The following is a 25244-nucleotide window of genomic DNA, read 5'->3' on the forward strand; positions in this document are numbered from 1 at the left end:
TCATTATTGGAACACTTATTAATACATATATAAGTTTTTGAGTAGAACTTACCTAAAGTATTTAATCAATTGCAAGAGTTGCGCAGGCGGTCGAGCGGTGGGATCTCGACTAACCAAACGAGAGGTAGCCTCTTGCAATGGTACCGGCACCCGCGGCAACATTTTCTGCACAGTCTCCTCCAGCTGAAAGTATTGCATCACAATAACGCTTTAACTTTTCTTTACTATATTGATAAGTGTTTCAGTTATATTTCTTAGTAATAAGATGAAAGAAATTAATGACTTAATTAAAAGAAAAACAAATAAAATTCTGTATAATTACCTTATGAGGAAACTAAATAATGCTGGAATTGCTACTTAGGGAGTGTATTCAGTCAATGGCTCGCTTTCGCTATCTAATTGGAAATAGTTTTTAAAGTCTTTGTTTCGTGTTTCTCTACACTTTAAAATTAAATTAAACTTTGCAGGCTCGAAATTATTATAATTTCGTTTCACATAAGTGGTAATTTCCCAAAATTTCAATTTATCAATCACTTGTGATGAGCCAGAAGTTTCCATGTCTCTGCCAACACAAGCGCCGGGTTCTTTATCAATGTCAACAGCACTTTGTGAATAAACTTCCGATACTTGTGTTCACTTGAAAGTTAAACTTGATAGTCTGCGTTTAAGACTCTCCAGCACAGAATTTCACTATTCCATTTTATCCGAGCTCTTCTCGTGAACAAACACTTGAAACTGGCCCATAACCAAAAACAAAAACTAGAAAAAGTCTACCATCAAGGAGTCAATTTACCATTGTTTTCTCTGCGCTATCAAAGCCTCACGACATTTCAGTAAATGCAGTTGTTGTGTCAGTCGAATGGGGAATATTTGCATACAGACATACACACATACATGCATTTCGCATGGAATGCTTCTAAAAAGGGCGGAAGAAATAGTTGTAAAAATTGCATGAAGCACTGTTAGTTTCAAGGGGAGGAACTTTTGTCGGTAAACGTGTGAAATAGTAGCAACTGACTAGCATAGAAATCAACTAGAGCCAGCATTGCTGACATTACGGTGCTTTTGAAGTCATCATTCGATCGCTTTCATGCTCAGCGATGGGAATTACTTCATTCAGAGGGGCGGTTAAAAACGAAAACTCTCCATATTTCTGAGAGATACTACAAAATATGGTGTATATATCGAAAAGGAAAAAGATATAAATAAAATATAACTCAAAAGGGAAAGAGTTTAGGGGATATTTTTCATGAAAGGAATCCTGGTCAGCTGTTCACTAAGCGTTTTCGTTTGCGTTACCCCCCTAATCTGGGATGATACTGAATCCGCACGTTGAAATAATATATTACGTATATGATATATTGTATTCGTATACTTCTACAATATGTACTACTAGTGGTCATTGGGGAGGAGTTTCCCGTCAGTCAATTAGACGCTTAGTTCGTTGAAAATTTAATTTTCCTTTTTCCTCATGCATTTATTTCCAGTTCCAGGTAAACCCATAAAGGCTTGCCTTGCAGGTATAACTTTAGTTATGAAGTTAGGAATTTTATTATGATTCGCAGACAATTTTTTATTGAATTTGCGTTAGCTAACGAAGAGCGCATTGTGCACTGCGCGAAGCCGCAAGTTCGGTGCAGGAGTGAGTGGCGTTCATGAATGTATGAGATTATGTATGTATATGAGTTTTTCAGTGTTAAAATATGAATAAAATAAATAAATTATATGCAACTTTTTGTTTGTTTGACTCAATTACAAGCGACAGAGTAGCTTATTAATTTGCTTATGTATATGATAACATGTGTGAATATATGTATATAATATATTGCTTACCATCTCCAATTGCTTCATATAACTCGAAACTATATTACCGGCTTGGATGATTGGCCGTCCGCTGTTGAAAACCGCACATATTACCAAACCCAACGAGAACATGTCACTAAGTAGGCTGCCCTTCGAAGTTAATTGAGTCTCGGGAGCTGCGGAAACAGACGCAAAACGCAAATATTTTAATTTGGAATCACGTGGTTGTTCACAAAGAACCAGTAAGGCAGCGACAGAAGAACACAATTTATCTCCAGAATATATGTAGTTGTATTAGTTTATTAGAGTTCCAGTTTTCTACTTACCCATGAAATCCAGATTAGGTTGAGCCATTTTTGAAACCTTGTTACTCCAAGGCGGGCAAGGAACTAACTCATTTACATCAGTCTCATTCATTCTTTCTGTTAGAAATAAATAAAATTTAAAAAATGCTCAAATGAAATTAGTACAATTGATATATGTATGTTATGCTTTTTTTAAATTTTTTTTTAATGTTCGAAATCGACACATATGCTCTCTGGCAACTGAACTGAATACTGAATATTACAGTCTCCATGCGAATTACTGACTTTACTCGTATACCAAAAATATTAGACATTTTGTGAAATATCTTAATGAAATGAGGGGTACATATTTTCTTAACCACAAAGTGGTTTAGCTTCAAAAGCACTAACCCCACTATCCACAATATAGAGTATATACATGCACACAACGCTACAAAAGATTTATTTTTAATAAAACAAAAACGGTTTGGGATATCAATGAAGATGTCATAATGTAGGGAACTCTATTTCTTATGCATGGTCACCACGGGCACCGTTGCAGAAGTCTAGACGCTGAACCCATCAAGCCTAAATCGGCGGATATTGCTGCAACTTCACGTTCGATATTCGTATGAAGTTCATAAATCGTCGCTGGCTTGTTGACATTCGATAGACCACAGACTTAACGTTGCCCCATAGTAAATAGTCTAACGGCGTCAAATCGTACGACCAAGGCGGCCAATTGAATTTCGTGAGATAACACGTTCGTCAAACTTGGTTTTCATAAATCGATTGTGACATTCGCTGTGTGACTTGTGGCGCCGTCCTGTTGGAACCGCATATTGTCCAAGTCCATAACGCCACCGGCTCATAAACCACATAAAACCGTAATCGGATAACTTTCAAATTGTTGCTCAGCCCAATACACGAATATTCGATGATTCTGGTGGTCAAGCGGCTTCAGTTCTTGCATCAATTTGATCTTGTAAGGATGTAGGCCGAGATTTCTTCGCACAATTCGCCACAACGATGAAACAGAGATGCCCAACGCTTGAGAACGCCGTGTGAGAAACTAATTTGGGTCTTCCTCAATGGATGCGCTAACGGCAGCAATATTCTCGACACTACGGGCAATTTTTTGTCTCACTGGCACGAGAACATTTTGTACTGTGCATGTGGATTCAAATTTTTCTATTAGACGCTCAATTGTTGATCTGACAGGACGATTATGACGATCACGATTGGAATCAAAAGAGCGAGATGAAATCTGGCGTCGTTTGCTGTTCCTATCGGTCCACTTTTGTAGCGTCCCTATGGAAAAACCCGTTACTATTTCACGTAAAGACAGAGGTATTATTAAATCGACTCTGCTCGCCACCCTGATCTTTTATATATGTATATAAATTGTATAGGATCTCGTACGTTTCCTACCAGATATTAGAAGTTTGCTTGAGTCCTTACACGCAGAAAAATGATCCGATTGAATTTTTTCAGCATGTTCTGTATATACGGAGTGTCCCAAAATTAACGAAAGATATAAGTTTGCCGCAATTTAGTAAAAAGGTTACAACTTTTAGACACTCTATATAGGTAATTATCCATGGAAAGAGCTATCAGTTTTTGATCTGCGAGCAAAACTTTGAGTAGAATTCAGTCATACTAGTTATACCCATAAAACTTTTTCCTAAATTGACCAAAAGACTATAGCCCGATATGATAAACGATCCAATTACATTTGAGACACTAAGAGTACTACATATGTATATGACCCATAATCATTCCAAGTTGTATAAAAGTTTTTCTTCCAAAAAGTAGGGAAACTAGTTATAATTTTGCATAGAAATATAGTATACTCACCAATAAACTCTAGGCCAGCCAATTTCCACGTACCCCGCTTGGTTACTAATATAGATGAAGGACACACATTTCGATGAATCACGTGGCCCGAGTAGTGTAAAAAGGATAATGCTTCCACCAGCTGCAGGAGAAAACAAGTGCATAAATTCATATAATAATTCATATTCGTAAATAACTGTAAAGTTGAATACTTTGTGATTGTGGTTGAAGTGATACTTCATAAATTTTGAAAAATTTTACCAAATGGTCTTGTTTGTATGCAAGCAGCCACTATTTACTCATTCCTTTCACATGCTTTTCTTTTAAATACTTGAATTTGATATACTGGCACTCGAGTTAAATGTTCAAAACTTGGCTTTGAAACTTACAATTATTTAAAGTTTACAATTAAATCAAGCGGAAAGTTCAACAGATTTGCTTTGGTAATAGATAGTTTCAGTCTTGCCAAATTTGCCAAACTTAATAAATAGTTTTGCTTTCAAGTCGAATTTTCTACGCGATTCTGCTTCTGCACTGCAAAAGTGCAAAAGTGCATTGTGTGGATGCTTCACGAAGTTCGTGTAATTACGCACACGCTAAAGAAATTAACTGAGCTTGTGGGGAAGTATTATGGAGAATTGAAAAATTGGAAAACTTTCGTGTTGTATTTTTTTTAGAATTTTAGGAAATCCTGGTTGCACCTGCGTATTTACTTGTATTCGATATAAAAGTAATCCAAAAAGATAAATAACACTTTAACGCGATTCGAAGCGATTTTACTTAAGAATTCTTATGTTTTAATGAATTAATACATCTTGAAATCGGTCAAAATGAAAGCAAAAGTTTAAAACTCAGTTTAATGGTTTTCACTCATCAAAGAAAAGTATCTTTAAATAGTAATAGTAGTAACATAGTAAAATATTTGTTTCAAAAGAATATTACATTTCCTAGTCACCACGTGTTATTACAAACATAATTCTCTAATCATAATTCTCCATTTACTAATCGAAAGATCTGTCGATGATTTCCATTGAATCCATGTTGAAATTTGTGAAATTCAATTGTTTTCTTATTTGTTAAAATTGTGCGCTCAACTGAAAGTAGCAAATTAATTGGTTTCATATTTCTCAAAACGCCTATACGAATTATTTTCACATTGGTTTGCTCATACACATGCACACACATATGTAGGCCGATAAGGTTTTTGTGCTCAAAACTCACTTGCAGAAAGCCGTATTTCAATTCGATATCCAAAAAGTTATACTCCTTCGCATGAGCTGGCCGCTGGGGCCCTGCTGTGTTCTGCTGTTGACTGTTCTGCGTGCCCGTCGCTCCACTGTTCGAAGGCATGGCCACATTTTCATAAGTTTTCGATTCCTGCAAACAATAAACCGAGAATTTATGTAACGAATATGATTGCTCGTTTGTGTATTTTCAGTTATGTACCCAATTTTTACCGTTAAAGTTTTAATATTATTGAAAATAGTCATTTGATATAGTTTTTCGGATCAAGAACTTAACAACGCATTTGCACCTGAGCTGCAGTCTACAACGCTGCAACAACATTTTTTTGTTGGAATTGCATATCCTACTATGCACTTATGTAATAATATAGCTTTGCACTTACGGTAAATAGATATATGTATGTATATATATATAAGTACTAAAACATAGTGTAGAGAAAGCATCTACATTATTATGCGCCTCTTTTGAATGAAGTCGTTATATAAACCATATTGCTGAGCGGAGGCTGAAATGTGGTTGCCCTTAGAGAAAGGCCTAGAATCACTATCGGTAGAATGGGAACGGGTAGGTGCTCCGGCATCCTTTTGTGTTCTACTACTAGATAGCTGGGCCTCGCGGCTGCTCGGTCAGCGATGGGCCAGCATTAGTACCTGCGCGGTCGCAAAAGCCTTTTGGCCAAAGATAGATCGAAGGAGATCTAGGGATCTCTTTGCCCTCAACAAGGCTAGCCTCTAATTAATGATGGGGCTCTTGACGGGCCACTGTCCCATTGGCATACACGCTGTAAGACTGGGAATTTTACCGGACGCCGCATGCAGAAGCTGCTTGGAAGAAGATGCAGTGGAAACTAGCCAGCACTTCCTTCTTGACTGCCCTGCTTTTGGGAGATCAAGACTGAGGCACTTGGGGGCACATACTTTCAGACATCCCACCGATCTGGCGGGCATTGAAATTAAGCGCCTCTGTAAATTTGTGTTGGATACTAAACGGTTTGCCGATCTCTAAGTTCGAACATGGGAGTTCGAGTTTCAACGGCTTCACAAAGGACTACTTCTAGTCCATGTGCGATCTCTGATCAGCCGTCTTACCTAACCTAACCTAACCTAGAGAAAGGCCTAGATAAGCTCCGCATAGGCACCTAATCAATTACTCGCTAAACTGCTGTCTTCCCAACCAATTATCTTCCACAATGAGGATAATCGGTTTCATCGAAGCTATAATACCATTCACACTAACAAAAGGTCAAAGAACTTGATTTTGATTGGTCAATTTGTAGGGAAACTAATGCTATAGTAATTCGATCCGAACAATTTGATCTAAAATTGAACTGCTACCTTGGACAATAACCCATGCAAAATTTCGAAAAGATAACTTGTAAAATATATTTCCATACAAGGACTGGATTCCGATCATTCAGTTTGTATGACAGCTATGTATATGCTATAGTGTTCTAAAAACGGTGGTTCCAACAAATCAGTATCTTCCTGATGAGAAAAGGAAGTGTACAAAATTTCACAATAACCTTAATTCGACTTGAAGGTTGTTTATATAGACAACGTGACCAGACAGAATTACCACTAATTTCCATTGAACGCATGCCGTTGATCCCTTACGTTTTCAGATTTAATTATGTGTATAAGAAACGCAGTTGTGAAGGGATTACAGCTTCGGCTGAAGGTAACTTCTTCGATTTTCTTCATATTACTTCTATGTATAACAAACAAGAACAGTTATTATTCACCGATGTTGGTCTTTTTTGAACGAATTTTCTAACTAGTTCTACCTTTAATATAACATACGTAAATTCACACGAATGCGACTCAGGTGCACGTAATCAAATGCAAAAGTCGGTTAGCGGAGCGTTGTGCTTGACGCGTAAACAGTCTGCGGTGTATCAATTTCCGCAAAACTGCACACAGCACTCCCATCAGCAAGGAGACAATAAACGCTCTTCCCACAGCTGAAAGTGTACGTTTAGAGTCTCATACGCGCCAGCCCCTTGCCGTTCCCGCAGCCACGTGACACAGTGTCAGTGCCAGCTTTGGCAACCTGTGCTGCATATATATAAATGTATATACACTCACGCCAAACGCAGCTGTTGATAGGTGAAACCATATTCGAGGCGTTGCAAGTTGAGTATACGCTGGAGGCCAGAAGAGCGGCAGAGAAGATGTGAAGATGTGGTGTGTTTTACAGTGGGCGAACAAGCAGGGATACTACACCCCAGCATTAGTGGTCGATATAAGCCGAAATGTGAAAAGTTTATCTCTCGCAATGTGCCGCACGTGACCAAATGGCGAACACGCTGGGCTGCCTAAATGCATAGGTGTACTTAGTGATCCATATACGAGTGTTTATGCAACTTTAGCTTTGTGAAGGTGACTTTTGAAAACCACTGTGCTACATAACCAAAGAAGAGGCAGAAGTAATGCATATAACGGGTGATGCAAGTAGAGGCACTTTTTTCAATAACCTTTTTTTGACAGATCACGCGTACGTCATGTCATGCTGTCATGTTATTTTTATTCAGTATTGTTTGACATTACTTACATTGGTGGAAAGACTTACGCCTAAACAACGTTCAAAAATCCTTCAACTTTATTGGGAAAATTCACGTTCTGTAAAAAATGTGTTTCGCACCCTTCGCTCAACTTTGGTCAACATAATCGGCCTACTGAGAGTACTATTGGGAACTCCATCGCCCATCTTAAGACCTAGCATTCATTATTAGATAATATTCGACTGAATAGGCCACGTCCAGCACACAGTGAAGAAACATTGCCGTTCGCAGCAACTCTTGGCTCACTTTACGTCGAGATCTTAAATTGAAAGCGTACAAAATATAGCTTGTTTGCAAGAACTAAAACCGCTTGACCTTCCCAGGCGACATCGCTTTGCTTTATGGGCTCTTGAAAGGTTCCAAGAAGATCCAATGTTTTCGAGCCAAATTTCATTCAGCTATGAGATCCATTTATGGCTCAATGGATATGTAAAAAAAGCAAAATTGCCACATTTGGGACGTGGAACCTGAGGAAATTCAATATCTACCATATCATCCAGAAAAACAACAGTTTGGTGTTATTTGTAGGCCGGTGGAATCATCGCTGCATATTTCTTGAATGTACCGATGAGAATGTAATCGTCAATAGTGAACGTTATCGCTCCATGATATCCGACTATTTGATGCCTGAAATTAATGCTCGTGATCCCGGCGACATTTGGTTTCAGCAAGACGGCGCCATTTCTCACATATCGTATCAATCAATAGATTTACTGAGAGAATACATCGGTAAGCAGATAATTTCACGTTTTGGGCCGATCGATTGGTCACAAAGATCGTATGATGTCAAACTGTTAGGCTTTTTCCTGTGGGGATAAGTAAAGTCTAAAGTCATGATGCAAGTCATACGACAGCTACCAGTCAAAATGCTCGAAGGAGTCATCGAAAATTGGACTCAACGGTTGGACCATCTGAGACGTAGCTATGGCCAATATTTGAAAGAGATAATCTTCAAAAAATAAATGCCAAGGAACGTTCTTTCGAATGATAGTAAACATACTCCAAATAGATCAAAAATATTACTAACTTATTTGCATAGTAAATATGAAACCTTAATCTACCTATCTAGTTGTTTACTTACATGAAACGCCAAAATGTTAGAGAGACTAGCAAAGATGGGTTCAGAAGCGAAAGCCAAAGTATCTGACGATTCTTCCACGGTGTGAATAACTTGTAGAATCTATGAAAAATTAGATGAGAAAGAATGAGTGTAATATAATAAAATTTAAATAGTCACGTCAGGGTCTATAATTAATAATCCAATGCCCTCTTTAATGTAATAATTAAAAGATATTTATCCACTTACTTTGGGGTGACGAAAACGCTCCATTGTCTTTACAGAGTTCCTCAGTAGTTCCGTTACTGTCTCTTTACGGCGTGGTTTATGAAGCTTTTCTGCAATTTTCTTCTCGAAAACAAATATAGAACATTCCTAAAGAATGAAAAATTAAAGGATACGTTATAATTGACTTTTGCAATTTCCAGAGGGTTTTCGATTTTTATTAATAATTCTACAATTTTGCACATTATTGTACTTATTGTAGTACAATATGTAAGGTTATCTCCATATACATTCTTCATGGAGCAACACTTTGAATAGTTAATAGAGGTAAAATTATAATTTTGAACTTACCCTGCCATCACTTTTGCGGTAGCCCTCGTGTATCCGCCACACCAATTCCGGGCCTGAACTGGCCACTTGTTTGCCGATCTCGAAGTACTGACTGATAGGATTTGTATCTGTGATACTTTGTAAGGACGTGGGTGCCATATTGGCACTCTTGAATTTAGAGAACATTGTACCGGCGGGCATTCCGTCGATTAATTTCGAGAAAACATTCGAAAAGCTTCCTTGGCGTTTAGGAATACCTGCTCCAGCAACACCGCCAGTCCCGGGACTTCCGCTACCTGCGGCAGCACCAACACCGCTACTTCCTTGACCAACGCCTGCACCACCAGCACCGCCTATTAATAAGAATTCATTCGCTGTCGCTACACCGCCTTGTATCGCCGCTGCAGATGCGCTTGCGCCAGCGCCAGATGGTGAACTGATTGAGAGACGCCCTCGTGTCGTCGTTGTAGTGCTACCTATAAATTGTGAACCGCTGCCTCCGCTCGCTCCACCGCCACCTCCGATGCCAACACCACCACCAATACCAACCGCTGCAGCTGCCGTTGAATAGCCATTCACACTGCTCCTGCTTAACTGTTGACCAGCCGGCGATACCACGCCTGTTCCACTGGTACTCAGCACTGCACGATGACCATCTAATCCAGGTGCTATGCTACCACTGCGCGAACCGCTCGAACCGCGCACACCAACACCGCTGCCGCTTCCACTATTGCCGCTAACACCGACGGCTACTGGTAAACGTGCACCCGCAGACGCATATAATCCTGCCGCGCCAACCCCAGCTCCAACTGCTATACTGCCACGCGATCCTTGTGGACCCTGTGCCGCGACCACTGGCAATATCCCGATTGCGCTTCCACTTCTGCTCGTACGCTGCTGCAGCTCCTCAAGACTATCGTAACGCGAGAAGACTCTGGCCGCCGTTGTTGCCGTTGTTATTTTTGTGGTTGCTGGATTAATGGGACCAAATGTTGCTGGGTCGTTCGCTGTTGCCGCTGCAGATGCCACGCAAGAGGATTGAGGCGCCTGCGTTGGCTGCTGTTGCCTCTGCTGCTGCGGAGCGGTAGCTAGCTCTAGCGCCTGCTGCGCCTGGAGCTTTGGCAGCACCTGCTGGAGCGGCTGTGTTTGCTGCTGAGGCGGGTGCTTGGGTGATTGTGGTTGCGGCTGCAGCGGCTGCTGCGCTTCGCGTTGTACCGGCCTATGTTGCGGCTGGTTCAGTATATGCTGCTTGAGTTGCTTCCAACGTTGCGCTATTTTGGCTAATTAAATTATACCCCAACACTGTATAAAATGCTGTGTTCATTAAACTATGTGCGTTGTTGTTGTGTGCTGGTGCTTGTGTGTGTCTGTATGTGTGCCTATGTAGTTCTCTAGTAAATGTTTCTAGGATGTCTTCGTGTGGTGTGTGTGTGCAAATAGATTTGTGTTAGTATTACCTGTATGTCTAGTCGTGAAAGTGTTGTTGTGTGCCTATAAAATGGAAAATGTTCACAACTGCATGTGGATGGTGTTGTTGTAATTGTTGTTTGTTGTTCAGACTATATTCGCACGCTCGCTTACTAGGATTTGATATAGTTGTGGTTGCCGTCGGCTTTCGTACGCTCGGCCCCGCTCGACTGTCCAATTAGTTACGGCCAATCAATTTAATAAACTCCAAACAACGGCAACAATATTGAATTTGTATCCCGGCAGGCTTGGCAGTTGCGGGCAATGCTAGCTTTGTATGTGTGTGTGAGCGCCCAAATGTGCGTAGATTTCTATGCCTGTGGCCTGTCAGAGCTGCTTTGGGAATACCGCTATTGTGACGGCAGTTCGACAATCAGATAGTTCGCCGCTTGCGGGTGTGGGCCACCAGTTGATGTGTGGCTGTGTGATTCTGTGCTGATATGTCAGTTGCAGTAATTATGATTGTTGTTGCTTTGGTTGTGGTCGTCAACACTGATGTATGGTTGTTGATTACTCTTTCACTGCTTTAAACTGCTAATTCATGCAATTTAATTGTACAATTCTTTCTCGCGCTCGATGTTCGCCTACTACTTGTTATTATTTTTGTTGTTTAATTGCCGTGCATGTGGATCGTAGGATAGGCGACAGTGAAACGTTCTCAGTTCGCCGACAATTCGCGTGACAATTGCGAGCGTGTCAAATTTAGCAATTACAAGGATGGAATTTCTAAATGCCCGCGCAATGCCACTCTGTCTCCTATCTGTATGCAGTCAGGCGATGCTTGTCACTCTGTCACGCGGTCGCTATATTCACTACCGTTCTCTTACTGACTGCGCAACATTTGTTTCGACTTTATTGTTACAATTAATCAAATTCAGTGGCTGACAAGAGCGTTGGAAGACTTTGTTAATTTCCCGTCCTTCTACCTCATACCAGTCGTGCGCTCGGCTCGTTTGCGTGTGGCTTCGTTTATGTTGTTATTTCACACCTAATTATGATTGATATAAATTGATTTGCGACAGTTGTCGGTCGTTTTGTAACTCAAAACTCTGGTTTCCATTCGCCAACAAAGGCTCTCAAGGACAATGGTATTGACAAATCTAAAGGGAGAAACAAAACATGAAGAAGAAAATTAAAAAAGGCAGCTAAAGCTGTTTATGTTATGCAAATGTTAGAGCTTTTGACAGCAACAAGCTATGGTAGGGAAGAAATCAAAAAGTTTGGCATTTTGGAGGAATGTTGATAACGAAGAATTTGGGTACAACTCACGATTGCCAAGTGTTCCCAAGTGAAAAACTTTGTGAAATTATTAAACTGTAAACTTTACCACGAATGTCAATATAATTCGATATGAAAATTCACGGAACTCTTCTCCCAATCCCTCTCAGCTACTTATACAGTAATTGTTATGATTTTGAAACAAATAAAAATATTGTCCTTACATATGGGGCTTAACCATTTGAACCACCATAGGGTATGTGGTCGAACTGTCTTTTCTAATTGTGTTCTGACCTTTATGGTTTTCAGCCAGCTTTGCATTAATTCATGATTTTCTGAAGAACTTTTTTATGCCATAAATATGTTTGGCTTGCTGAGCGGCGAATGGCATCTGAAGTAAAACAAGAAAAAACGTTAACTTCGGCTGCACCGAAGGGTATATTCACAGGTACATTTCTTTTAGTAACTATGTGTTCAGTTAATATGGAAGCTATTTGCTATAGTAATTCGATCTGAACAACTTTTTCGGAGATTATATTATTACCTTAAGCAGTAATCCATGTCAAATTTCGTGAAGATACCACGTCAAATGCGAAAGTTTTCCATACAAGCGCTTGATTCCGATCGTTCGGTTTGTATGGCAGCTATATGCTATAGTAAGCCGATCTGAACAATTTCTTCGGAGATTACATTGTTGCCTTAGAAAATAATCCATACCAAATTTCGTGAATATATCTTGTTAAATGTAAAAGCTTTCCATACAAGAACTTTTTCCGATCGTTCAGTTTGTATGGCAGCTATATGCTGTAGTAAGCCGATCTGAACAATTTCTTCGGAGATTACATTGTTGCTCTAAAAAATAACCTGTGCCAACTTTTGTGAAGATACATTATCAAATGTGAAAGCTTTCCATACAACAACTTTTTTCCGATCGTTCAGTTTGTATAGCAGCTATTTGTTATAGTGATCCGATATCGGCAGATCCGACAAATGAGCAGCTCTTGTAGAGAAAATGACGTTTGCTAAATTTCAAAACGATATCTAAAAAACTGAGGGACTAGTTCGTATATATACAGACGGACGGACAGACAGACAGACGGACATGGCTAAATCGACTCAGCACATCATACTGATATATACTTTATAGGGTCTCCGACGCTTCCGTCTGGGTGTTAAAATCTTCGTGACAAACCCTGTTCAGGGTATAAATATATAATTCTAGGTTTAGTTCACCTCAACGGCGATTTCGAAAAATGTTTCATTGAATGACAGACGAGCATATTTTCTAAATACCTCAGAAGCATGCATTGAGAACATTTTCGGAACCGTTCCAACGACAGTCGGGTCTACGTAACCGGAACGAACCCAGATTTTTATCCCTCCAAGGACTATCAACTTGGCAGAATTCTGTCGCTACAACAACAAAAGAAAGTCTAAATCAATTATTCTGATTCTATTTATGTATATCTTTTGCCTACCGCACCACCAAAAGTAATACAATTTTCAAATAACATACTAATAAGCACAAACAATGCAAATAAGGAAAATTTGGGCTAAATTGAGTTATACAGAAATAGACGATATGCCTATGACCCCCATACATGCATAGCATACATGTGTTCACATGTGAGTACAACGGTAAAAAAGGCATTAATTTTAGTACTAATAAAATCTCAATCGCTATATAAAATTCGACAGACGGACATACACACAAAGGTATGAACACATCCATGCACAAACCTGCAAGTGAGGGGATGTGTGCTTGCCATCGAGCGATATTGGCCCGACTCCAGAGCGAACACGTAGCGGCAATTTGATGCTACAGACAACAGCAGTAAAACCAAACACTAAATAAAAGAGACGACGATGGCAAACAATTTGCACTCTCCAAACAATGTCCTTTGTCGCAGTAGAGCCGAAAAGCCCAAACAATACAACCAAAAAGAGCTTAAACACACACACATACTCACATACATTACAAACAGCATTTTCTTTCAGTAAAACACTAACTTTGAGAGGCCAGATTGCAATACCAATGAAAAATTAATTACTGCACGATAAATTGTTGTATAACGGTAGATCGCGTGGCAGTGGAATAGCTGTCAGATAAGCAGGTCAATATTTAAGGGAATGTAAGGAGTTAACTAAAACACTGTTTATATTAAATATTCCGTTTAATTTATTATTGAAAGTTTACTTCTTTTATTTCGCGATTGTGAAAGTAAAAGGGACAGTTTATCCAACTAATACAACGGTATAATATTAATGGGCTGTTGCTCTACAAAAAAGCATTTAAGTACTTAATTGTAATATTCCGATTTCAGTGGATAGCAGATCGGTAAATTCAGCAAGTCTTGCGATTAAAATATTGGAAATATTAAAATATTCGAAAAATTAAATTATTTATTCGTATCTTATGTTTAAACCCCGCTCTTACCAGACTCCTTATTTGAGATTTTTATCCATCCATGTAGTTTAAAACACCATATATACATATATTTATATATAGTGTATGTTAGACATTATTCCGTAGTTAAAATAAACGGACGTTGAGCAATATCAGAAGCGCCGTCAGGATCGGGAAGGACCTCTCCGAGGCGTTTGGCACTAAACGAGGTTTCAGGCAAGACGACTTCCTTTCGTGCGACTTCTTCAATCCACTCTTGGAGAAAATAATTCGAGCTGCAGAACTAAGTACAGGAGGTACCATCTTCTATAAGAGTGTACAGCTGCTGGCGATTTACATGAGTTTGGTAGTGAACGAGGGCAAGATGAAATATCTTCTGTCATCAAACAAACAGTCGTCGCAATCGCGACTTGGTTCCCATGTCACTGTTGACAGTCATAATTTCGAAGTCGTAGATAATTTCGGTTATCTTGGAACCAGTATTAATAACAAATGTCAGACTCGAAATCCAATGCAGAATAAATCCTGCCAACAGGTGCTACTTCGGATGAGTAGGCAATTGAGAAGTGAAGTCTACAAGTCAATCTTCATTCTCGTCCTGCTGTATGGTGCAGGGGCATTAACGATGACAATAGCTGATGAGTCGATGTTACGATTTTTCGATAGAAAGTTTCTGTGGAAGATTTATTGTTCTTTGCGCAACGGCAACGGCGAATACCGCAGTCGATGTAACGCTGAGCAGTACGAGATATACGACGACATTGACATAGTTCAGCGAATTAAGAGGCAGCGGATACGTTAGCTAGGTCATGTTCACCGAATGGACGAAAACGCTCCAGCTCTGAAAGTATTCGACACAGTACCCGCCGGGGGAAGCAGCGGAAGAAGAAGACCTCCACTCCGTTGGGAAGACCAGGTGGGGAGGGACCTGGCTTCGCTTGGAGTCTCCAATGGGCGCCACATTGCAAAAAGAAGAAACGACTGGCGCGCTGTATACGCCAGTAAAGAAGAAAGCGGTATTAATTGCAGTTGAAGAACGCAAAATGGAGGATAACCCAACAATAGAATTTTTTTTATCGGCAGTTCTCGTATTTGTCTGCAAAACGACATTTTTTCTGATTGATGATTATTTTTCTTTAAAGCAATAACGTATGACATTCCGGGTGTGTCATTTGAGATAGCCCTCTGGTACTTTAGAATATATTTCCTGGACACACCATTATTTAAGCACAGGTGAGTGTTATGTAAGCTATTTGAGTGCTAGCTAAATTGAGCATGTCGTAATTTTCAGCTGTTTATTTGTATGATTGAATATTTCATTGATTACCTTCATTCGTAGTTTCAAGGCTTTTGCCAATGCACTTTGCAGTTGCTGTCAAGGTACGATTTTATTTATACTAGTATATAAAAGCTTGGAATAAATAATAAATAAACTTTTCAACAATTTTGATAGATAGATTCGGGTTTTATATCTCCAAGCATATTGACTTTGTGACTTCGGTAAATATAAGAGAAAAATAAAGGCAGTAATTGCAAACTGTATAAGAGTTCTAAAAGCACTCCGAAAATAATGAGTTTTTCTGTAAGTGACGCCACTTTTCATAAGAATTTTTCAGATCTAGCAGTCCATCAGTCCTGATTAATAAAGGAAAGAAAGGTACAACAAGTCGGAAGACTAGGCAGTGAAATGAGACTTTTGCTTGCTAAACAAAATAAGATAATTTGTCTGCGGAGTGGCACTTGAGCATTTCGATTTTGCCACATCCTGACTTCAAGACAATCTTTAGGTGAATTTCACAATTTGTACTATATCTTTCTGACGTCAAGCATGACATTAAAACTGCTATTACTAACAACAATTCCACCATCAATTGTCTGCACTAAGAACACTATCATCCCAATTTCTGCTCTGGCGACAGGCAACATAATAACACAGTAAATTTTCATATTAACATACATAATTTCTATAATAAATATCATGTGTCATGCATGGCGTTCTTTAGAAATAAATACACATTTGAAAAAAGAAACATATTATGTACATATACACAAGAAGAACTGAGCTCCAAAGACGTTTGTACACAAACGTGTAATATGGAGCAAAGCTTGTTATGGCGCACATATGTGTAACTTTGAGAGTATATTTGTGTGCGCACTCAACGCGCAGTCGATATTTTCAACGGGTCTTCGCGGGTAGTTGCGGCACTTTGTACCTCAAAATAGCGGTTTAACGTCTAAGCCATTGCAGTAATTTGATTTCCGGTCTATCACCCTTTGAATCGTTCAAAAGCCGGAAATTATTTCCTCTTTTGCCATTTGCTCACCCAACCACCCACATGCAGGCATAAGTGTGTGTGTGAGTGTGTGTGAGTGTGTATGCATCGACTACTCTGCGATATCGCATTGGAAAAGGGTAAAGTGGCAGCAATGTAGAATTGTAAATTGCACAAACGGGATTTCAAAGTGTTCAGTGCCCCAGACGCAACGCAATGGTCATGACTGCCAACCGAATGACCAGCGTTTAATATTATGCGCTTGTTGGTATTGCAGCATAAAATTGTATGCCCATTTATCGAAGCATCGCCATCAAATTTAAGTGAGCAACAGCAATGTAGAGCAACAAACCAACGTTGCAGCCAACACATTCACGCATTGAAAAGTAAAGGACTCTGCTCCACAGTGAGCACATCGATAAGTAAGAACCTCTTCTCCACATTGAAGGGGTAAAGGTGCGAGGAGCAGCTGAGGCGATATCCGTTAGATATCCGCTTTGTTGACTAACACTTCCCAAGCTCATTATGGATTCTACAGCTGTATGCATACAAAAATAGTTGAGCACTGAGCACAAGGTGCGTTGAAAAGTAAATTTAAGTGTTTATGGGAGAGAGAAGGCAAACTATCGTTTAAAAGCTGGAGCGCCTATTTCTATCGAAGCCAATTCAAAGTAAGAAAAGATAAAATTAAAAGGGGTTTCGAAACTTGATTAATAATTTTCCATGCAATGCACGTACTCCAACACAATGCCGTTATTTTGCTTTTAACCCTGAAACCCAGATAGGGGCATTTTTCAATAATCTTTTCAAAAAGTAAAAATGTGTTATTTACATAACTGTACAAAATCTTCAAATCCCCTTCTAAAGAAACAATATTCCGAGGCTTAGTATTGGATGTCACGGTAATCTGCTAAATATTGGTAGTCGAAAAAGTCTTTTCGTATTTCTAATCAACTATGTGGTATGACACATTGTGATTGATAACACTGGAGATATACGACAGCTCTACCTTCGGACAAAATACGAAAAGACTTTTTCGACCACCCATTATTATTTTTTTTGCGCTCTTCATGAATCGCCAGTTCAGGAAAAATCAACAACCAGCTAATCTCACTAAATCTACCAAAATTTGACTTTTTTAGCGTGATTTTACTTTGTCTGACAATTGGAGTGTGTTCCATGTTTTGCGCTCGAAAAACTCTGAGACATTTTATACGCTCATTGTGCTCCTTAGTGTGCACCTTAGATATGAACGTATTATGGTTTGACGTTTAACCCACACTCCAACGAATGGTACTCATATACTCAAGACACTCAATGCCAAAGTCCCAAAAAAATGCTATAAATTACGAATTCCACACATATGATGATTGCCAAATACTCTACGACCTTCTCGACCGGCGTTCTACCAAATATTACTCATACGTTGTGGCATACACCGCGTAGGCATAGTCTATAAATTCTAAAATATATGTATGTATATATTCAATTGTGAACTTTTTCTACAGAAAATCCCACGCTTTATTCTCATTTTTACGAAGGTGTCAGAAGCACGCCCCCAAACAAATTATCAACTGTCGGACGTTTTATCGACACGCTTTTTGCGAAATTTGGTTAATTAAAATTTTATTTTAGTGAAATTCTGCATGTAGACGCGTGTAAATCTCTGAAAAGCTATATTAAATAAAAGCGAAACATTTTCAACTGTAATACATTGATCCTGCCTGTTGAGCTACGCGGTTCACAAACACGCACACACGCGCTATGGAGGCAACAACAGGCAACAGGCTAGCGAATACGCACGCAGAAACGAAAATTCCGTGTGGATGTGTGTGTGTATGAAGCGCGAATGGCACAAGAGCTCCCCGATGGCTCTGGAAAAAGCACAACTGCTTGTACAAATATAAAAGCAACAAAAACATTTAAATGAATAACAAGCAAAAGTAAAGAAAATACGTATAGGCGTAGCCGACGCTGGCGGGGATAAATAAGCAGAACGTCGCAAGAAAAACAAGCAAACAAGTTTTATAAATAGCAGCGTTCACGTACAAATAGTGGACGCAAAGTGGTTGCGATGCTGACGGAGCCTTGCGGTGGCAATGACTATGGCAGCAATGATGGCGGTGGCGACGCTACAGCGCTGCTGATAGTCATGGCGGTTTCTGCTGTCAAAAACAATAACAGCCGTAACATTACAGCTACTACACTAACACAATACTCTGGAGAGCGTCAAAGTGCGATGCTTCCGAATTGCGTAAACCGAACCGAAATTTGTCTTTTGAGTTAAATTTTCTATTTTATAATTAATTAGCAGAGTCCAGCAATAAAGCAAGTTTAAATCAATGCCCAAAGAGAGTTGTGCCTTAATATAAATGCTTTGGCGACAAAATATAAATCCTTGCTGGTAATTTGCTCTTCATTATCTGTCCTCAAGAGATTTATAGGTTAAGATCGTTGTTAGAATATTTGCAGTCTACTAGCCAACAGTCATATGAACCTTAAGGGCAGCTTAACAAATTTCGATGGATAAAATTATTTTTAATTTTTTTCTGAACGAAATAAATGTCTCGAAATATGTAGAACTAGCTAAAGTTGCCTCTTAATTCTATAAAGGGAAAATTTTCCAAGAAAAGAAAAAACTAGGCAGAGTTACAAGGAACCTTGTAAGCTCACTACCTTGATAACTAGACATGAAAATCAGAGAAAAACTAAATACTGTGATGCCTAAGCTAAAATACCAAATGATTTTAATGCTCACAAGTGCTGAAAGTCTAGAAGCTTATTAACTCTCTATTCCTTCGAATTTCTTCTATTCATTATTTTCTTAACTTAAGATGAACTCAAACTTCCAAGAAGATGTCATGCACGCAAATCATTAAACCTCATGGTATTTAGTATTTTTGTTAGTTGAAAAAGTCTGTTCGTATTTCTTCAACTTATTTTTTTTTATATTTGAAATAATAAATAAATAAACAACTATATACAAGTTTGGTCGACCACGTTTTGCCATTTTTCCGCTAGAGGCATTATTCCATCAGTGTTAATCGAAATTTCGAAATTTCCAGAACAGGAGCGAGCGAACCATTGGTGTGCTACACGAACCGATACAGCATCGTCTCGGTAAACTGCATAAATTTCATTGGTAGCTTGTGTGGAGGTTATCCTTTTTTTGAACAAAAATTTCAAGATATAGCGAGTTTCTTCATTATTTTCAGTCATCTTTGAACAGCTGTAACTTTTTTTCAACTTCCCCGAATTTAATTTTTTTTAGTTAAATGAAGCTTAAAATCTCATCTTTCCTACATGACTCAATGTAATTGGTAGCACTGGACTGCAACGACATCTATGACAAAATACGAAAAAACTTTTTCAACTACCCAATATTTAATGCAACGAAGACCAGTCTGGGTCCGGATTTCACTGGAATTTTAACAGCTGACACTTATTTGTTTACCATGAGGTTTTGTGTAACTTTGTAAGTGCTCTTTCCTATGCTAATACTATTTGTGCTGATGTTTTGACGTCTTCTTATTTTACCTTGGAACAACTTTATCTATTTCTGTTCGATTCGCCAACGCCATCCATCAGCTTAATTTGAACAAGCAAATTCATACATGCGCGCACCTACTAGTAACTGCCCGGTAGGAAAATGCGGAGCGCATACAATTTTTTGAAGCAGAAAGTTTTTAACGAATGAAAACTAAGGAGCGAAAATATGTAACGTATATAGTTTGTTAGTGTAAGCGATTTGGCAACGAGTAGAAGGCCTGTAGTGCCGTGGTCCTCCCAGTCTGATTTCAGAACAATCCAATTTTTCTTCTTCTTAATTGGCGTAGACACCGCTTACGCGATTATAGCCGAGTTAACAACAGCGCGCCAGTCGTTTCCTCTTTTCGCTGCGTGGCGCCAATTGGATATTCCAAGCGAAGCCAGGTCCTTCTCCACTTGGTCCTTCCAACGGAGTGGAGGTCTTCCTCTTCCTCTGCTTCCCCCGGCGGGTACTGCGTCGAATACTTTCAGAGCTGGAGTGTTTTCATCCATCCGGACAACATGACCTAGCCAGCGTAGCCGCTGTCTTTTAATTCGCTGAACTATGTCAATGTCGCCATATATCTCGTACAGCTCATCGTTCCATCGGATGCGATATTCGCCGTGGCCAATGCGCAAAGGACCATAAATCTTTCGCAGAATTTTTCTCTCGAAAACTCGTAACGTCGACTCATCGGTTGCTGTCATCGCCCAAGCCTCTGCACCATATAGCAGGACGGGAATTATGAGCGACTTATAGAGTTTGGTTTTTGTTCGTCGAGAGAGGACTTTACTTTTCAATTGCCTACTCAGTCCGAAGTAGCACCTGTTGGCAAGAGCAATCCTGCGTTGGATTTCCAGGCTGACATTATTAGTGGTGTTAATGCTGGTTCCTAAATAGTCGAAATTATCTACAACTTCAAAGTTATGACTTTCAACAGTGATGTGAGAGCCAAGCGAGTGCGACGACTGTTTATTTGATGACAGGAGATATTTCGTTTTGCCCTCGTTCACTACCAGACCCATTTTCTGTGCTTCCTTGTCCAGCCTAGAGAAAGTAGAACTAACGGCGCGGGTGTTGAGGCCGATGATATCAATATCGTCGGCATACGCCAGCAGCTGTACACTCTTATAGAAGATGGTACCTTCTCTGTTTAGTTCTGCAGCTCGAACTATTTTCTCCAGGAGCAGGTTGAAGAAGTCGCACGATAGGGAGTCGCCTTGTCTGAAACCTCGTTTGGTATCGAACGGCTCGGGGAGGTCCTTCCCGATCCTGACGGAGCTTTTCGTGTTGTTCAACGTCAGTTTACACAGCCGTATTAGTTTTGTGGGGATACCAAATTCAGATTCCAAATTCCAATTTTTATGTTTAATAATTTAACGACTGTTATTGGTTCCTGTGCCCACAAAGAGATCCACAGAGAAAGTAACGGACTTCTTTCTGCATTCCCTCTTTCCACTTCTTATATATTGTTTACACATTTGCTTTGTTGTGCGCAAAACTTTTCATACTCGCAAGCGTAAAATTTCACATTTAATACATACACACATGAACACATACACTTGTAGGTTTACCATACATGGATTACATTATATGCCTTCTTTGCAGTTTGTTGTATTATTGTTGACAAGGTAAATGTGGCTCAAAACATTAAATGGTAGCCTCGCTTTGTCCCAAAGCTGTCAAGTCTCACACATGTGCAGCTCTCCGAATAATAACAAAATCTCTTTAACATGCACATGAATTGGTGGCTAAACTCCGAGGTGGGACAGGATTGTGCTTGTACATGCACACACACACATATATTTCCAACAAAATTCTACGAAAGATGAACGCCACTAGAGGCAAGCAGGAAGAACGAAGCAAGAGAAATAAGTTGAGCTCTAAAATTTATTAGTGTGAATGAAAGCATGAATGCGTGGTAGAATGGCCTCGTAGTGCGTTCGCATCAGGTTGCTCAATATTTGGGTATTTCTTCGATTTCACTCACAACTTGTGTCTGTAGAGGAAGGTAAAAGCCAAAATGTAGAAGGAGCGTGAATTGTTTATTTCTAATGCGTCCAAGACCATCACTTAGCTGTCGTCCAAGCTCTTTTACCTCCGGTTTGCTTCCGAAAAGAACAGCTGCACGCCATATTCAGGTTCATATCGACAAAGAAACTCACTCCTTACATAAATACTTTTCAGCTCGGCTTCAAATTTCCTGCACATATTGCAGACGTATTAAATTTTAACAGTTTCTGCGGAAGTAAAAAGCTAAGAAGTGTCAATTTTAAAGGGAAATGACATTAAAATCTTATTAAACAAAGCATGCAGTTACTTTGGGTTCAAATTCATACGCTTAAGCCGTATGTTATATACTCTAAATAATAATAGTTATATACAAACATTTTGGCACATGAAACCTTGCAAAGTATGACATTCGAAGGCGAACACGACAGCTGCGACAGAAAGTTTTTAGTCAACCTGCATACCGACACCCTGTGCGAGTTATCTCCATGGCTTGCTGCAATCCATGCGAGCGCATGACAGCGACATATTTATCTCTTGTAAATTCTGAGAGTTGTCTAAATTAAAATTTTTAAGAGATTGATGGATGTCACACAATGCCAAAATGAATTACACGCAGCCATAAAGCCATACACCGACACGCCTGTATATATGTATGCACACATTTGCGATTTATGTGTTTGCTAAAATTTACCGTCATCTGCCATTTTCACAGCAAATACATCATGGTGTAAACAATGTTAGTACAGCTCGTCAAAGAGCGAAGGGTGTATTCTGTATTAAGCAATTATGTCTCTAGAATTGCTTAAAGTCGTAAATAAGTATTTAGCTTTTGGTAAGGAGATATAACCGCTATTACTTAACATACCCTCATCGAACAGAAGTTTAACTCTTCCCGATGCAAGAGAATATCAACGAAGGAACTCTTGTGTGGTCATGATGGCTCTGTATCCAAATATGGATGTAAACCGGCGGGAAAGAGATAACTACACTATCGACCGTCGAATTCACTTTTATTCCTCTAGATTTGGTTTCATTTTTTATTATCTTATTAAATTCTACAACACATCTAGAAAATTGCCCTAAATTTTGAAGTTGATCCGAATAATAGTTGCGGAGATAGAGCCTTGAGAACGTGTGCGCTCGAGTCTAGCTAGGCTAAGTACGCTCTCTATAAACGCGTTTTCTCGAAACTGTGTTTTTGAAGTCGGTTGGCATGATTTCTCGAGAACCACTCAACCGATCTTCATGAATTTTTACACAGGTTGTATCTCAATTCTTAAACACTTCGACGAAGGATTTTTTTGATTTCACTTTTGGAAAAAAAAAATGTATTCACTAAAATTTTCATTTTTTTTTGTAAAAATGTCTGCCAAAAATATCAGTTCCACTTTCAGTTTTTTTATTTTTCCTTCGTCCAAGTTCTAAGTTAAGGTTTTAACAAAAATACGTATTTTTTCACTTTGGATAATCCTGTAAGGAGTTATCCTGCCAACGCGGGCGCTTTTTTTCCAAGGGGCCACCGGAAGTGGGGTCGCAATGGCCAGGTTAAGAATATCTTTTTTTTCAAAAATTTCGGAAATTCTTTGCTAATAATGTATGTTTGTAACAATAAAAAATGTTAATAAATTATTTAATTTTTAACTTGAGAAAATTTTTTTGAAAAAATACTGCTTTTTTAACCGAAGAAACCCATAAAACCCCTGAAATGAAAGGATGAAGTATCCGTGTATATTAAAATTAAAATATTGCATGTTTTAGTGAATTTTCAGAATTTTCATTGGCTAACTACCTATGTAGATCTGGTTGCTGGGCGATAGGAGAGCTGTTGGGCGGCAGTAAATTCTGGTCCACGTACAGTCGAAGCAGTATGCAATTTTTTAACATCACACTCATTGCTTGTCGTCCACCACCAGCAACTACTTCCCAATCTGTGGCCATAGTATTTCAGAAAATACTTGGGAATAAAAAACATTAGCATTTTACACAAGTAACACACACACTCTCGCATACCGACGCAGTCTTACATACTCGGAAAACAACAACATATAATCTGAACGTGCAATAACTGTAAGTATGTGAAAGTATGCACATTGGGTCAACCCACGGTCAAATCAAGAAAATGCAAAACCCCGAGCACTCACGTGAATGAAAAGAATCCAGTAAATCCATAATATGTAACGCTGAAGGAGACACCCCGACCATTCCACCCATCCGTTGTTTGCGCATATGAAATTCATGTAAAAGCTGGAGTATTCAGTTTATGGCCGCTTGTAACAACACCTGCTTTTGTTGTAGGTGGCTTGTCTAGCTTGGCTTTATGGGCTGTTATGCCCGCTGCCCGTTGACTGATGGCGTTATTTTTATGGGTTTATTGTTGGAGGAATTGTGTCGCACTCTGGTTACGCTGACCGGCCTGCCTTTGTTGGCTTAGCGGTTGCGTAAATTTTCCATTTTGTAAGCATATTTAAAGCCACTTTTGACGAACGAAGTTTAGCCATCGGCGCGGTCACCGTCAAACATGAATATGAGCATGTGTACACGTATAAACATTGCTGTTTCGTAGGTTGAACATTTTAATTATGAAAAATCATCCACCTCTTTCATGTTGCGAGTGCTTTTATTAGGTGGGTTAGTAGTTACTCGCATATAAATCGAAGTAATTTCCATTAACATTTATTTATTTATTAGATAAATAAAAAAAAAAATAAGTTTAAGTTTGATTATAAATACGAAAAGATTTTTTCGACTGTTCAATATTATATGTTAGCTCAATTTAACTCTGGGATTTACGAATTTAATTGCGAAGAGATCAAAATCGATCATTAGCCATGTTCAATACTCATTACTACAAATTCGAATGCTCTACAAAACAAAAAGTTAGATTTCCTCGAAAACTAAAAATATTAAAAAGATTTTAAAATCTCTAAATTTCTATAACTTATAAAAATTGATATTTTTACTTTATCTTTAAATACGCTTTGGTGCGGGAAATTCTCT

At 39.1% G+C, this 25244-nt stretch overlaps 2 protein-coding genes across 7 annotated transcripts in view; both read right to left on the minus strand.

Moving 5' to 3' along the window:
- Positions 1–10271, minus strand: part of LOC120776903 (SCY1-like protein 2) — a 41481-nt gene extending 31210 nt beyond the window's left edge. For 5 of the 6 annotated variants that reach the window (XM_040107972.1, XM_040107968.1, XM_040107970.1 and 2 more), the window contains exons 1-8: positions 9362–10271; positions 9035–9160; positions 8810–8908; positions 5145–5300; positions 3945–4065; positions 2130–2225; positions 1834–1979; positions 53–183 (exon numbers count right to left, since the gene is read on the minus strand). In XM_040107972.1, the coding sequence (XP_039963906.1) occupies positions 53–183; positions 1834–1979; positions 2130–2225; positions 3945–4065; positions 5145–5300; positions 8810–8908; positions 9035–9160; positions 9362–9541 (1055 nt within the window). In that variant the 5' untranslated portion in view covers positions 9542–10271. The remainder of the gene's footprint in view (positions 1–52; positions 184–1833; positions 1980–2129; positions 2226–3944; positions 4066–5144; positions 5301–8809; positions 8909–9034; positions 9161–9361) is intronic. The other variant, XM_040107973.1, reaches the window with a different exon arrangement.
- Positions 9550–22951, minus strand: LOC120776955 (PE-PGRS family protein PE_PGRS47-like). The gene is made up of 3 exons (XM_040108044.1): positions 22939–22951; positions 9725–10620; positions 9550–9675 (listed from the first exon to the last, which is right to left on the minus strand). Exons 1-3 carry the CDS (start codon positions 22949–22951, stop codon positions 9550–9552), a joined length of 1035 nt encoding a protein of 344 aa, XP_039963978.1.
- Positions 22952–25244: the final 2293 nt, after the last annotated feature.

The sequence above is a fragment of the Bactrocera tryoni genome, chromosome 5 (assembly GCF_016617805.1).
Source record: "Bactrocera tryoni isolate S06 chromosome 5, CSIRO_BtryS06_freeze2, whole genome shotgun sequence".
NCBI lineage: Eukaryota > Metazoa > Arthropoda > Insecta > Diptera > Tephritidae > Bactrocera > Bactrocera tryoni.

Bases quoted from the DNA above. Each gene is read 5' to 3' on its own strand.
- LOC120776955 (XM_040108044.1), bottom strand. The intron at 9,676-9,724 runs GTAGCGACAGCG...CTGGTGGTGCAG, and splicing joins CAGCGGCGATACAAGGCGGT to GCGTTGGTCAAGGAAGTAGC.